At 37.5% G+C, this 16,495-nt stretch overlaps 1 protein-coding gene across 1 annotated transcript in view; it reads left to right on the top strand.

The window, feature by feature from the left end:
• The window catches only part of LOC150100135 (glutamate receptor 1-like), a 227,060-nt gene that overhangs the window by 53,284 nt on the left and 157,281 nt on the right, over positions 1–16,495 (top strand). The window contains exon 7 of the mRNA XM_090402506.1: positions 487–594. Within this exon, the coding sequence (XP_090258632.1) occupies positions 487–594 (108 nt within the window). The remainder of the gene's footprint in view (positions 1–486; positions 595–16,495) is intronic.

The following is a 16,495-nucleotide window of genomic DNA, read 5'->3' on the forward strand; positions in this document are numbered from 1 at the left end:
AATTCTACTTCATTACTGCTTTTTTATTTGCGCATTGCATGTTTATGTTCAGGTGTTCTAAAGTTCTGAAAAGGTGTTTAAATTAAATTCACAATATAACCCATATTTTCGTTATTTCCTAACTTGCAGTGAATTAAATTTCAGTTTCTTTCATTTGCTTTATCAGTAGAAAGTCTCTTTTGAATTAAGGGTTCTGTCAGGATTTCTTTTGAAAACTACTAAGTAACAGTGCATCCCCCCCTTCTTTTTTTTTGAAAGAATTCAAGCTGTAATATTTTGCAATATTAGTATCTTATTGTTTGAATAGAAAATATTATTCTTAAGAAAACATTAATATTTTTGAGGTATAATATGGAGTGAGAGATGCTAGAATAAAATCTTTCTCCCTGGCTACACCCTTAAATCAGCCACATTATTATTATTATTATTATTATTATTATTATTATTATTATTATTATTTATGCCGTGGGGAATATTTTCTTACAGAGTCGTCTTTCCAATGGACTGACGGGCCATATTCAATTTGATGCTAATGGTAGAAGAAGAGATTACACACTAGATATCATGGAGACTACTTCTATGGCTCGTGTGCAGGTAAGCTCTTTACTAATTTATGTCTGCATAAAAGGTAATCTTAAGCCTTAAAAATATTGATTTAAAGAAAATGGATAATTTTGTTGTTTTATTTAATTCGTTATGAAAAGAAGGTGCTTGTGGAAAGGCCGTTTAAATCCATAGCGCTAGCTATGGATTTAAACGTTTTTTTCGTTTTTTTACAAGATTTACAAGATTTAGATTTCTCTTTTATATATTTTTATTTATTTATTTATTTATTTATTTTGTGGACACATTAAATTCAGTTGAATACAATTACGCGAACTCCAAAAATAGATGCAATATTCGCTTTTTTTTCCTCCTTCGCCTGGACGAGTTCTAAAACGGTATGCGTGTTATGCAGGGTAATCGTCAAGTCGCGCAAGCCAGAAATCACGTATCTGTTTCGAGGTTAATTACAAGTCTATGAAAAAATGGAAACAGCTACAAATACAGGTTATATTCTTACCTTTATAATGGTATGTTCTTTACTAATTTATTTGTAATTGAAATAAAGTGATATTTCAATTACAATAATAAATTACGCATCGACCAATTATTTGCTCAGTCATGTTTGAGGTTAAAGCCAGTGAAATGTTAAAAATTAAATGTTTATGATAAGTAAAGAACAAACGACAGATAATATTTACCAGCCGGTGCTTTATGGAATCTATGGTTTCGTGGACAGAAGAATATAAAAGAAGAATAGGCACCTCATTATAACATATGTTGAAAGTGGCCACCTCCTTTGTGAATGCAAACTCGCACTCTTTTTACCAGGTTTGATGCCACCTTGTGAAGTACACTGATGTTTTCAATTGCTGTTGGATTGTTCTTTTTTAGTTCATCTAGTGTGTGAGGATTATTTCGATAAACAACACCTTTGAGATACCTCAAAAGTAAAATATCTGATGGCAATAAATTTTGGAGGCCACAATTCGTTCGAGATGAGACGTTCACGAAAAATTCTTCCAAAAAATGTACGGTACTATTCGAAATTTTGCTCTTTTGGAGCTAGATCTAGCTCTTTTTTTTCTTCCCTAGCTCCAAAAATTTTAATCTAGAACCTAGCTCCAAATCTAGCTCCATCAGAACTAGTTTCAGCTCTTTTTAGTTGTTTTTAAATTTACTATTAAAGAAATTGTTTTAAACGTTTTCCAGATGTTCGCATTTCATAAGGAATTGTATTGTACGTTTGGTACGAGCATCGTACACACTTTTCAAATGCGCGATGACGTCAGTCAGTCACGTGTCCCAACAGTCTGCCATTTTGTAGTTTTAAAGTTGATAGCACCGCTACAAGTTAGTCTTTGCACAGTGTTCTGGTTGGTAGTTACGATAGCGAGTGGAAAGTTTCAAAGACTGATCGTAATTCGTTGCAGTAAAGAGTTGTATACCCTTCTTCAAAAATGAGCAAAGAGAAAAATAAAGCTTACAAGCAAAAATTTAGGAGAGAGTGGTTGCAAATGGGAATGTTTTGTAAATGGTTGTGTGAAGTTTCTGATGATGTTACAAAAGGCCACTATAAGTTTTGCAGATGTGATATAGCTGGTAAATATTGTCAACTTGTAAAGCATAGCGAAACTAAGAAACATCTTGCTGCAGTTCCATATAAGGCTGTTCCTATTACAAATATGCTTGTGAAAAATTCTGATGAAACCGCGAACTTTGAAGGTTGGCTAGCATTATTTCTCTGTAGTCACTCATCATTCAACAGTTGCGATCATCTAGTACATCTTTGCAAAAATATCATCCCAAATAGTCAAGTTATGCCACAGGTAAAAATGCACCGAACCAAGTGCTCTGCAATTGTAAAGAATATTCTAAGTGAACATTTTAAAGAAGATCTAATTGTGGACATTGGAGATGAAAATTTCAGCTTGCTAATAGACGAATCGAATGATATCACAGTGAATAAGACTTTAGGAATGACCATCATTTATTATAGCAGGAAATTCAATAAAATTTATGCATACATTTCTGAGCATGGTGGTTCTAGAACCACTCAGAAAGAAAGCAACAGGACAATGCCATCGCTGCCAGAGATATGGGCACACACAGAAACTGTGCAGAGCAGAGTACAAATGTGTGAAGTGCGGGGACAGTCACCCCTACTCATACATACTCCAAACTATGCACAACTCCAGCCACATGTGCAAACTGCAGCGGCCCACACCCAGCCAACTATAGAGGCTGCACTCTCCACCCAGATAACCTGGCAAGAAACAGAAAGCAGGCACTCCACCAACTCTAAAACGTGCATCACCCCTTGAAGAAGGAATCCATCACCAAACATCACACAGCTCATATGCTGCAGCAGTCATCTCAAAGGCTAAATCAGAGCAGAACCTATACCCACCAGTCAGTTTGTATCCAGAGTGATACAAACAAGTTCTTAAAAACACTCAAGTCATATTCACAATGATAAGCAATGAGTAATACGCCTGGTTCGAACAACTTCATACAGATCGCATTTTGGAATGCCCACGACCTAAGCAACAAACTCCTGGAACTAAAAGAATTTACAGCAAGACATAGAATAGACATCGTCTTAATCAACCAACGAGATACACCTTCGGCCCTGCGACAACCCCAAACTAAGGAACCACGCACTACTTAGGAATGACTGACTCAATGCCAGAGGAGGTGGAACGGCTATCTTTGTCAAAAAAGATATAAGATACCAGGAGATCAAGAAGACAACGACTACAAACCTAGAGGAAACTGGAATTGAGATACACACCAACAATGCAGGTAACCTAAAGATATATTCAGTCTACAACCCTCCAGGCAAACCACTACTAGCCTCGGATCTCTCCCAGCTCCTCGACACAAACGAAGCAACAATTGTAGCGAGAGACATAAACGCAAAACATCCCGCATGGAACAGTAGGAACTCCAACAACAACGGGAAGAGCCTACACACGTTCACTATGACAAGAAACATCATAACAGGTCCTGCCGAACCAACACACTACGGACCGCTGGGAAGACCTGATGTGCTGGAAAGAACCCTTTTCAGGAACACCTTGCACCAATTCCAGTTACAGGTAGTCAATGATCTTAGCTCCGACCACAATGTGGTACTACTGAGCCTAGGCGGGGAAACAGAAATCATTCCCAGGCAGTCCTCCACAAATTTCAAAAAGCTGAACGCTACTCTCTGCAATCCCACAGGACCCGTTCCAACCATCTCCTCACCTAAAGAAATAGATACAGCGATCAGAAAACTGGAAAGCACAATTCAAGCTGGCCTAGCAGTAACTTCCACCGTTACCGCTCCAGCTCAAGCCAACCTGCTCCCAGAAGAGATTCTAAAGCTCATCCGCAGCAAAAACAGGATCAGACGCCATTACCATACAACACTATCCCTCTAGGATAGACAAGAGCTAAACAGGGCAACAAACCTAATCCGATATGTGATCAAAGATCACAAGAACCAGCTGTGGAAGAAGAAGTCAAGCTCCTTAAACACCGAAGACAACTCGTTACGGAAAATGGCTAAAGCCCTTCGCAGCAACCGCCCCAACATTCAGCCAATCCGTGGAGAAAGGGGAGTAGCCTATCGAGACAACGAGAAAGTAGAAGCCTTCGCGGACGCCCTGGAACTCCAATTCAGCCAAACTGTGCGCCTGCGGACTTGCACTTCATTGAAAAAATACACAGGCATGTCCGCTGTGCACTCCATCAAACCAGCAGCCAAGAAAACACAAGCTATGATACACAAAAGGAAGTACACCAAATCATCAAGTGCCTCAACAACAGAAAGGCCCTAGGTCCTGACGAGATTTCAAACCAAACCATAAAAGCTCTCCCCCATAAAACAATTATGCATCTAGTAGCCATCCTCAACGCGATGCTAAGACTCAACTACTTCCCCACTCGCTGGAAGCATGCGGGGGAGTAATCCTCATCCACAAACCAGGAAAAACACCTCAATTCCTCCAGAACTACAGACCTATTAGCCTCCTATCAAATCTGGGAAAAATCGCGGAAAAGATAATTCTGAACCGCCTGCAAAACGAAACGGACAAGATCGACCTAATCCCAAAACAACAATTCGATTTCGCAAAGGCCACTGCACAACCCAACAGGTCCACAGACTTATAGGATTCACAACTACTGGATACAACTGGAAACAACACAGTGCAATCTTCCTGGATGTGGCGAAAGCCTTTGACAAAGTATGGCACAAAGGCCTCATCCACAAACTAATAGCTGCAAAATACCCACTAAACCTCACCAAAATCATAGACTCCTATCTGAAAGACCGAAAATTTCAAGTTAAGCTACGTGGCCTCAGATCCTCCATGAGAAGCATCACAGTAGGCGTCCTGCAAGGCTCCTCTCCTATCGCCGCTACTCTTCAACATTTTCATCTCAGACGTACCAAGCACAGCATCAACCACCATGGCTTTCTATGCAGACGACATGGCAATACCGACCAGATCACTCAGGCTACACTTAGCCACACAACGACTACAAGACTCAGCAACAAATCTTGAATGGTTTCAGAAATGGAGGATAGATGTCAATGCCGACAAGGGCACGGCCATACTCTTTACAAGAAGGAAAACAACCCACCACGGAGCAGTCACGATGTTCGACACTGATATCCCATGGCAAAAAAGAAGTAAAATACCTGGGAATCAAACTGGATAACCGACTCAGCTTCAACCCCCACATCTCACATGCTTGCAACAAAGCCAACTTAGTAATAGCTCAACTCTACCCTCTACTCAACCGAAGAAGCAAAGTCAGTACAGAAAACAAACTAACAATATACAAAACAATTATCAGACCCATACTAACGTACGGATCGCCGGCATGGATCCACACCTCCCCCAGCAACATCAAAAGACTACAGGTACTACAAAATAAATGCCTCCGAATGATCTTCGACGCTCCGTGGTTTGTTAGGAATGCTCTTCTCCACCAAGACGGAAACATGCCAGACATACCTTCGTATCTCAACCAGACTGCTGCCAAGTACTTCGCCCAGGCATCACTCCATCCCAACCAACTCATTCATGATGCGTCAAATTATGATGAAAACGACAGATGGAGACACAAACGCCCGAAGGCAGTTCTGATCATCGCTCCAAACGATTCTACACAGCCCTAATTGGGCGATCCAGGCGCTCAAAAATTTCTCATTATTAATAAGCACAATCTAGCGATGAAGGGATAAAAATCCATGGGATTGACATCCATCTCGCCATTAAAGTTAACAGTTAACATAAGGGAATAAAAGGCGTTAGCTGGTTTATTTTATTTTTTATGAATATTACTTAACAAACACATTAAGAAATATGACTGGTTCAGAGTTAAACATTTTTTCATTGTACATTTCAATTTGAATATAATTATTTGTCCTACTTAATATTGTAGCTTCTGTGTTCTGTTTGGCATTTACTTCTTTACTGTAATCTACCGACGAAGTAGATAAACAAGTAATCAAATATTGTACAGTCGAACTTAGAACGGTCTTTCTTTGGGCAGTCTAATGCTATTATCCCAAACACCCAAATGAAGCAATTTCATGCGTTATATTAAACTTTTTTTATTATTATTGGACATTTAAATTTCATAATTTTTGCGGATTAAATTTTATGATTTTTAGGGTTGTATGCATATTTGATTTGTATAACCAAAATATAATAATTATATAAAAAAAATGTTGCGCTTGTTTGTAATTTATTGTACATTTATTATACAGGCCTTGAGGTATGAAGTATATATATATATATTTATATATACAGGGTGTTCGGGATAAATTTGACAGTTTCGTAAGGAAAAAGAAAATCTTCTTTGTATCTATTAAATTTAATGAATTGACAAAAAAACATTACAGGCAGAGTTAATTACAATACTATCAACAAGATTTACTCAAAATAACCACCATTAGCATCGATCACAGCTTCAATTCTGCTTCGGAACCTCGAACAAGCTGATGCTACAGTCTCCCTGGGAAGGGCCGCAAAAACTGTTTTAATTTTATCCATTAACTGGGCTTTTGTATTACTGGAAGTGCGATTGGTGTCTTTTTCAACTGCGCCCCATACAAAATAATCCATGGGGTTAAGGTCTGGGGAGTTTGGAGGCCAAACATTTGGACTGGTGAAGTCGTAGAAATTTTCAGACAACCATTTTTGACTTTTCCCAGAGGTGTGGCAAGGGGCCGAATCCTGCTGCCATACATACGGCCTACCATTGGCTACCCTTGTTATCCAGGGCTTGACTACAGTTAGCAACTCCACGAACAAAGCCCGAATTCCAATGCCAGGGTTCTTCAACACCTGTTCCTGCAGATTTGCGAGGAATTCTGCTGTACGAACGCAATCAGATCGTCTGCTAGGGATCTTTCTTCTTGCTACATCCTCGTAGTCACCATTGCAAGTCTCTAGTTCATGCCTGATTGTTTTTACTGTATTCAGGGAGCATTGGGCAGCAGTCGTAATATCCTTATTTTGATGGCGGGCACGAATCATCATGATACAAGTTATTCTCTTCCATGATTCAGGTGGGTTCCAGCTATCCATCCTTTCTGACATCTTGTATATGAATGAAGAAGGGTCCAAACTTTTAAATGAAGAGAAGTGTGTGTTAATACATGTAACTTACGGGAAAATATAATTAATTATAAATATGTCAAATTTATCCCGAACACCCTGTATATATATATATATATATATATATATATATATATATATATATATTTATTTATTTTTTTTTTTAAATTCTGATTACTCTTTCATTATTTTTTCTTTTTTTATATTTGTTTTCGCCGCATTATTGCGGATAAGTGTAAGTCTAATCTATCATTAATATTTCGATAATTAAACAATCTAAAGGAATTTCTAAACAAAATGTTTCTCTTTGCATGCATCGACAGACCTCTGCTAACAGTGTGTTTGCCTGACTGGGCAAATACACTATTATAAAGCATGCGTATAATATCACGTGTCTCGGTCACTATTACAGTTCAGAGAAGTGAGAATAGATGTTTAATTAATTTAATAATATATATATATATATATATATATATATCATTAAATATTTAATAATATATATATAGAATTAAATATACAAATATAAAATTAAAAAAAAAATATATATATAACAATTAACAGCAATCACTTCCCAAAACTTAGAAATAGGCATACAGTTTGTCCTATTAAGATTAGGAAGATGGCGTAAGATTTCACAGGATTCAAAAAATAGACAATCAAATTTGAACCTACTGTAGTGTAGTATTTTAGTACGGTTCCAGTGAACTCTTTGTCTAGTATCGATGACATGAGAAGCAAGGCCTGAACCTTCAGAAATCCAAAAATCTTATATAATCTTGATGTTTTTCGATTCTAATAGTAGCAGAATGGCCTGTCTGTCCAATGTAGCAAAGATGACAAGAACAGGGTATTTGATCATCACCAGGCAAGGATTATGGTGATAACGTAGCTTTGATAGGTGCTAAAAAAAGATGACAACTTCCAGGCTAGTTTGAAGATGGTGTACAAAATATATCTGCAAAGAGTCCTTGCTATTTGTTCAGATGTTCCTTTAAGGTAGGGTATGCTGATCCTTTTAACATCACATTGCAGTCTGGAAGAGAAATGATAATTATCAGATATATTCTGTATCACTGTATTCTTTAAGTAATAGATTAAGTTTTATTTTATTTAATTCTGCTAATAGAAAACTCAGAAGAACAAACTGTGCATGCTCAATGTACAAGGCTTTTGATAATAAATATTTTTTGTGAAGAATGATGACGTGAAGATGTGTGGATACATCATCATCATCATCATCATCATCATCATCATTATTATTATTATTATTATTACGGGCAACTCCAAGGAGTCCTTAGACTCATTGATGGAAGCCCTAAACATCATATCAAGAACTATTCGGCATTCACACAGAATCTCTCATACTTTGCTTTGAATTCATTTACAGTCATGGCACCCATAACAAACTCTGGCAGCTTATTCTACTCATTCACCAATCTCCAAGTAAAAAACCTAATTCTAACCCTCTTTCTAACTACACTCTTGCTCAGCTTCCATGGATTGCCCCTAGTTCTCCTATCACCAGACCTGTTCTGAAAAAATTCCTCTCAATTAATCTTGTAAAAACCATTCAGAAATTTGAGTGTCTCAATCATATCACCCCTTTGCCGCCTATCAACCAATTTCTGGAACCTTACAAGAACAGGTTGAAGATCTGTAAGTCTTCTCTGGACCCTCGCCTCTGGACCCTCTGTACCTCCTTCCAATCAAGAAAAAATGCAGGAGGCCCACATCTGGGCACAGTAGTCAAGATGGGTCTTATCAAGGCTCGATAACTTTCTTATCTCTATTATAATTACAGCTATTTGGCCTGCTTCAGTTTAGGAGTACCCCTGTTTGAATGTCATTGGCTATTTACTCATGGATTCTTAGGGCATTATGAGTGTAGATGTACTAAAAAGTATATGTAGCCTAAGGAATAGAAAATTGCACATACCTTTTTCTGGGTGTTGTGGCTTTTCCTCTGTCTGCGATGTCGAAAACTGCAGAGTGTGTGTGTGGGGGGGGTAGGCAGTTTGGTAGAATAAGTTAGAAAAACCCGGGTTTTTTTCGTAAATATAGAAACATACTTTTATATAGGGTGGGGAAAAAGTGAAAGGGTTAATTTTTTAAAATAGGGAGGGGAAAGGTGGTTGACGGGGTGTGGACCGTTTCGACTATTCGTGGTCGTCATCTGAACACATTGGGAAAGTGGAAGCTATGTCAGGTCGGGTGGGTGCTTCTGCTTTAGAGGTGTTGTGTTGTCTCCTATTGGTCGGGGTTGTGACCTCAATTTTATGTTGTGAAGCTTCCAAACCTCGGAGATTATGTAGGGCCTGTGTACGTTGATAGAGTTCGCGTCACACTTTATAGCTATTGTTTCCGATATTCTGAGCATTGTTTCATTGTCCTGTCTGTCTATTATGATGGCCTTGTCTATCTGCGGGGTGTGTTTTTGTTCAAGGGCGTGAACAGCTATTTCCGTTTTTCCTGTGCTTTGTATATGATTTTTCTTTTTGGTGTTGCGTTTTTTAGTGTTTAAATGTTCTAGAATAAGGATGTTACAGTCACGGAAGTGTTCTTGTAGTCTTGTCCATAAAGACCTGATGGTGGAACCTGTGTAGGTGATGTCACAGTCTTTTTGGCAGGGAAATTTATAGACTACATTGTGCTGTTCAAATATTTCTTTTTGTGTGTGAGGTTTGGTGGATTTTAGGAGGTTTGCCAGTTTTTGGCTTGTGGTGAATACCAGTTTGTAGTCAGTATGTTTGAAGATGTATTTATAGGCTTTGTATGTGTTTTGGGTGTATGGCAGTTTGATAATTTTTTGTGTAGGGAAGTTCGTTTTGGTACTAGGGTTGTTTTGGCGGTTTTTTGCCGTCTTGTTTGCGTAGTTAATCCTACACAACTGATTATCAAACCTACACAAAAAATTATCAAACTGCCATACACCCAAAACACATACAAAGCCTATAAATACATCTTCAAACATACTGACTACAAACTGGTATTCACCACAAGCCAAAAACTGGCAAACCTCCTAAAATCCACCAAACCTCACACACAAAAAGAAATATTTGAACAGCACAATGTAGTCTATAAATTTCCCTGCCAAAAAGACTGTGACATCACCTACACAGGTTCCACCATCAGGTCTTTATGGACAAGACTACAAGAACACTTCCGTGACTGTAACATCCCTATTCCAGAACATTTAAACACTAAAAAACGCAACACCAAAAAGAAAAATCATATACAAAGCACAGGAAAAACGGAAATAGCTGTTCACGCCCTTGAACAAAAACACACCCCGCAGATAGACAAGGCCATCATAATAGACAGACAGGACAATGAAACAATGCTCAGAATATCGGAAACAATAGCTATAAAGTGTGACGCGAACTCTATCAACGTACACAGGCCCTACATAATCTCCGAGGTTTGGAAGCTTCACAACATAAAATTGAGGTCACAACCCCGACCAATAGGAGACAACACAACACCTCTAAAGCAGAAGCACCCACCCGACCTGACATAGCTTCCACTTTCCCAATGTGTTCAGATGACGACCACGAATAGTCGAAACTGTCCACACCCCGTCAACCACCTTTCCCCTTCCCCCTCCCTATTTTAAAAAATTAACCCTTTCACTTTTTCCCCACCCTATATAAAAGTATATGTTTCTATATTTACGAAAAAAACCCGGGTTTTTCTAACTTATTCTACCAAACTGCCTACCCCCCCCTACATACACACTCTGCAGTTTTCGACATCGCAGACAGAGGAAAAGCCACAACACCCAGAAAAAGGTATGTGCAATTTTCTATTCCTTAGGCTACATATACTTTTTAGTACATCTACACTCATAATGCCCTAAGAATCCATGAGTAAATAGCCAATGACATTCAAACAGAGGTACTCCTAAACTGAAGCAGGCAAAATAGCTGTAATTATAATAGTTAAATAACGAGGAGTAACATGGGAGTTTTCCCAGAAATAATATACATAATTTTCTTATCTCTGCTTGTCAAAGTATTCTTCAGTAACCAAGTGATCTGAGGAGCTGATTTAGCCACTTTTGCTATGTGTCCCCTGAACTTCAACTCCCTATCCAGCAACACACTCAAAAAATTGTACTCCAGAGGGCTTCATCAACCCCCCTGGAGTACAGTTCCCCCAATGTGATATACTACAGCTAATATTTTCACCCAAAAATGCATAACCTTATACTTTGCTACGTGGATTAAACTGCCTGTAAAAGATGGCTTCCTGTAAACAGAGAATTCAATATTACTAGCAGAGTTACGATGTATCCAAGTATCTAAAAAGGAAAGATTGTTGTTGGATTCACGTTCAACAGTTAATTTGATACGAGAATATAAGGAGTTAATTTTATCTAAAAACTGAAGTGATTCTGTTTCAGAGTGAGACAAGATTGCAAAGATCTACCGTCGATCTGCTGAAATTCATTATGACAAGTAAAATGTCGTTATTGATAGTAAACTTGAATAAGTTGACTATGTCAACAGGGAATCTAGTTGTAAAAGTTGTAGTTCCTTGAAGTGATATATTTGTAATCAATGAACGCTTATTAATTTTTTTTTCTATGAATTGGTAACTATTTTGTATACAAGAGGCGCTTTTCCCAGTAAAATTTTGTAGAAGTCTTGAAAGATATTTTGCCAAATAATAAGTAAGAGATTCTATGCAATCAACTATTGGACGTAATGAATAACCAGATTTGTGTACCTTAGGAAGGCCGTAAATACACAGGAGACGAATATGATAAATCCGCAACTTTTCAGTAGTATTATCTAAGAAATATGTTTGATCAATTTGTTAAACTGGCTTTGCGTAGGGTCTCTGTCAATTATATTATAAGTGGATCTTGATTAATAATAACCAGGTTTTTATCTCATATGCAATTGTTTATTTATACTAGATGTATTTCCTCTACATCTTTCACTTTCTATATGACTAAGAGCATCATCGGGAGGTTACTTAACATAAATAAAAAAAACGGCAAAAAATTAAACGTTTTCCAACAGTAATTTCCTATATCAGGAGTGTCCAAAACATTGCTCGCGTCACGCGGCTCTTTACGCTCTACCAGGAAAAAAAATAAACAAAAAGAGAAGAGAAGACAACAAAAAAGTGGAACAAAATTTAAAAAAAAAGAGGGAAGAGGAAGAGAAGAACAAGTTTAATAAAAATTACTGCAATAAAAAGAAGTTTAATTCGAACACATTAAATGAAGTTTGCTTTCAACAATTAGAATAATTTTAGTCGAAACACAATAATTTTAGTTACTTATTTACTATTTGAGGCTTTCCTTGTATCAATTTTCTTATTAAGGTCCTTAAAATTAGGTGTGTAATTAGTCAAAGTTGTTCTACTCGTTCAAATGTTCATCATTTAAAAGATCTATATTTAGATTTAATTAATTTAAGAGTCGAATGTAGCGCTTCACAGGAGTACGTGGTCCCAAAAATGGAGATCAGTTTTCTGGCACATTGCTTAAGTGTTGGATACCGTTGGTCTGGAATTTGCTCCTAATACTCAATTACGAACATCCACTTTGCTTCACTAGCTTCAGTCTTTCGTCCTCTTGAAGTTCCGAAAGCTCCAGTTCTGCAGCTGCGATATTCATCACAATTAGTTTTGAAATAGGACAGCCGTGCTCAAGCACGTTCGTGAGGAAAGGCTTTTCCAAAAAAGCAAATGATGGCTTAAGTTCTCGAAGTTCGAAAAATCGATAGCTGACTTCTTTGGCCAGATCATTTAATTTGCTCACATAAGAACCCGTTTCTAATACCACTCTTGGCGAATTTGTCGGTATTTTCTTCAGACAAACGAAGTGATCGAAAGTTTTATTTTCCAAGTCTCTCTGGAAGCCTTGCAGTTTGCTTTGGAAGCTTAGCACGGTCTGTGCGAGATCGGTTATTAGTTTTTCTTTCCCGTGAAGTGAGACGTTTAATATCTAAAGATGCTGGAAAACTTCGGTGAAAAATGCCATATCTAACGACCATTGAGTGTCTTAGATGAGGGAAAAATTTCTCCTTCTCTCTCTCTCTCTCTCTCTCTCTCTCTCTCTCTCTCTCTAAGAAATGTTTGATTGGGTCTAACAACAACAACAAAAATGGTTTAATACATTGCTAGCCGAGAGCCACCTTACTAAACAAAACCATGATAGGTCATTAGGAATCTCGTCACAACTCAATTCATCGAGAAAGCTTTTGAATTCTCGGTCTGTTTTAGCACTTGAACGAATAAAATTGACAACCTGAATATCTGTAGATTCATCCAAAGCCAGACTAGATGCAGCACAGTTTTCAAGTTATGGTGTATGCTATTTACAATGTCAGCACGGATAACGGAAATTCTCCTTCCAATTGTATGCCTGGAGACTGGCATCTGTTCAATCACTGGGAGTAATTTTTTATTATCCGGGTCTAAAACTGAAATTATTTCTGCAATATTCTTCTTGACAAATTCTCCTGTGTACGAACGTTTTGCCTTTGCAGTATTAAACGCTAAAATAAAACCAGCCTCGGTAGTAACATCCAAAGCGAGACATGTAAAAATGGACATCAACTTACTCTGACCAGGGATTTATTTTTTCAAAGTTGAATGTTTAGTAAACCTCAGATCAGAGCCAAGAAGAAATTCTTTACTAAAATTACTGTGATGTGTGCCTTAATGACGCTTGAGATTGCTGGCTTTCAATTCCAAAAATGTTATTTGGCATATGGCATACATCGGTTTACTTGGTCTTTTCACAAAAAGAAACTCCTCTTCCCATTCTGGCCTAAAACTTCTGTGTTCCTCTTCATATTGAGGTTTTTTATGCGACATTTCTAAGCACTTGAAAAAGAGTTCAACGATAATAACCACTGTCAAATGGACTCACGCAACAATATGCTGAACGATAGTGATAGATGAGCGCCGGAAGTGTAACTAACGTGTTGTGGTGGGCAGGCAGAGTTTCTGCATCCCCACCTCCCCACCATGCATTGCGCACATTCACTTACTCCCGTGCCATCGCATCGGTCAAGGGTTGTGACTCTTCTAAGTCTTACCGAAATTATTTTGATTCCAAAAGGACGCATAGTTGCCCCCCCCGACCTATAGTTTCAAAAGACTTGAATGATAGTCTAATCATGATTATCATTAGGCATATTACGTGCAGTCTCTCCATTGTTGTGTGAACTCTGTATGTGATTGCTGGCATAGAACAGGTCTTTAATTTTACACATGTTAATCGATGATTTCAAGATGTCGTCGAGGATCATTCCTTGATCCTCCACGTGTGCCTTTTGAGCGAATGACCTTAGAGGATTCCTTAAACAACCTTTCCAAGTAATTCTCTTCTAATTATGGCATAGAGGATGTTTTCCAATTTAGCGCGTGATGTTCTTTGAGGATGTTCGCTATGAGTCAGTAGTATGGGTGACGGTTCTGACAAGATCAAGATCAAGATAAGATAAGGAATCGTGACGTGATTGGTTGATGACGTCATTGTGTGCGTGGCTTCATGGGTGTGGAATGTTTGGAATTTCCCTGTGGGCATATGTGTCACTGGCTTCAGTTGTTGTGTTTTGGTTCGCGTATGGGATTATGGGTGATGGTGGAGATAAGGATTCGTGTTGTGATTAGTGATGCACTAGTGACAAGATGAAGATCAAGATAAGATAAGGAACCGTGACGTGAATGTTTGTTGTTATGAGATGTAGATAAGTGACGTCATTTGTTATTTGTAAAAAATGTCGTCATTTGTTATTTGTAAATAAGTGACATTGTTGTTTTGAATGGAAAGGATGATATTAGTGGTTAAGAAATCGTGTCGTGATTGGTGGGACACTTTAAACAAGATCAAGATCAAGATAAGATAAGGAATCGTGACGTGATGTTTGTTATGAGATGTAGATAAGTGACGTCATTTGTTAGTTGTAAATAAGTGACGTTATTGTTTTGAATGGAAAGGGAAATATATTAGTGTATAAGTAATCGTGTTGTCATTGGTGGACACTTCTGACAAGATCAAGATAAGATAAGGAATCGTGACGCGAATGTTTGTTGTTATTGAGTTTGGAATTTCGCTGGGGCCCTTGTCTGTCAGAAATATCACGTGATGTTTTTGGTTCGTTTTTTGCCTTGTGGGTGATATTTAGAGATAAGAATCGTGACGTTTTGTGTTTGGAAATTCACAGTTTCGAGCTTTTTTGAATAATTTAATTATATGGTATGTCACTCAAACATGCAGTTGTTTTTTTTTTTTCTTCTATAGATGGTTGTACTAATTTTCCAATACATTTTGAGGTATTTCTTTCCTGTTAAACGGTGGGATTCTTAGAGTAAGTCGCGATGGCGGCAGTGTAATAAGCTATTCGAGCTTTTCTGAATAATTAATTATATACTTAAAATACTTGTCCTTAAACACACACATACACATTAGACATAAAAATCGCTAATGTATCCATGTTGATACTCTAATATATACCCTATGATTATTCTTATGGAAAAAAAAATCTATTCAGTATTAGAATTACGCTTACCAAAGAACATGCAAGCAGTTGTTATGTTTAAGTTAAAAAAGTACTTACAGCTTTCCAGATGACTGTTCTAAATACGAATATTCCAGAATAGTTCAATTTTATATCCACAACACAACACAAACACAAAAACCACAAAGAATGAAATTTCTGTAAATACTGTAACCTGAACTAGTTACTTCGTCCTTTAGATTACAGACCGTAGATGCTGTGGTTTCGTCATTTGCAATATCCCACAGCGAGCGGTTTTCTTCAAAGGGATGACATGAGTCACATCCGTAAATTGGGGTATTGTTCAAAAGGTAGCATTTCCTCAACTTTGGATATTTCTCAAATAATTACATATGACTAAGGACTTAGTATCAAGATGTTTGAATAACACATATCCTAAAATTATTCATTCTTCGTTACCGTCGGAATTCATTGGTGTTGTAAATTAATGCTTACATTTAATTTTAATTTAGAGTACTATCCGATTGATTGTCTGTATTAATTCGTTCCCACTGTTGCCCAACCTTGGTGGGAAAGTCTATGCGCCATTTTGTTTAGGGTAAGTGTTATTTCCGGTTTCGAATTCCGATTGCTGTTAGAGTATGGAATTCAGACAAGTGAAATTTTTTTTTTTCAATTGATTCGTTATTTTCTGTATTTTACTTTTACAGGTCATATTCTAACAGAATAACTGAGTAGAATTAATAAATATATAAAGTATATGACAATTTATTTTCCAGCACTGTATATTCTCATTAAGTCTTACCTTTAAGGTATCTATCTTATCCGGTCGCCTTTTGTTGTACG

The sequence above is a fragment of the Typopeltis vanoorti genome, chromosome 13 (assembly GCF_054136105.1).
Source record: "Typopeltis vanoorti isolate ZY-2024b chromosome 13, IOZ_Tvanoo_1.0, whole genome shotgun sequence".
NCBI lineage: Eukaryota > Metazoa > Arthropoda > Arachnida > Uropygi > Thelyphonidae > Typopeltis > Typopeltis vanoorti.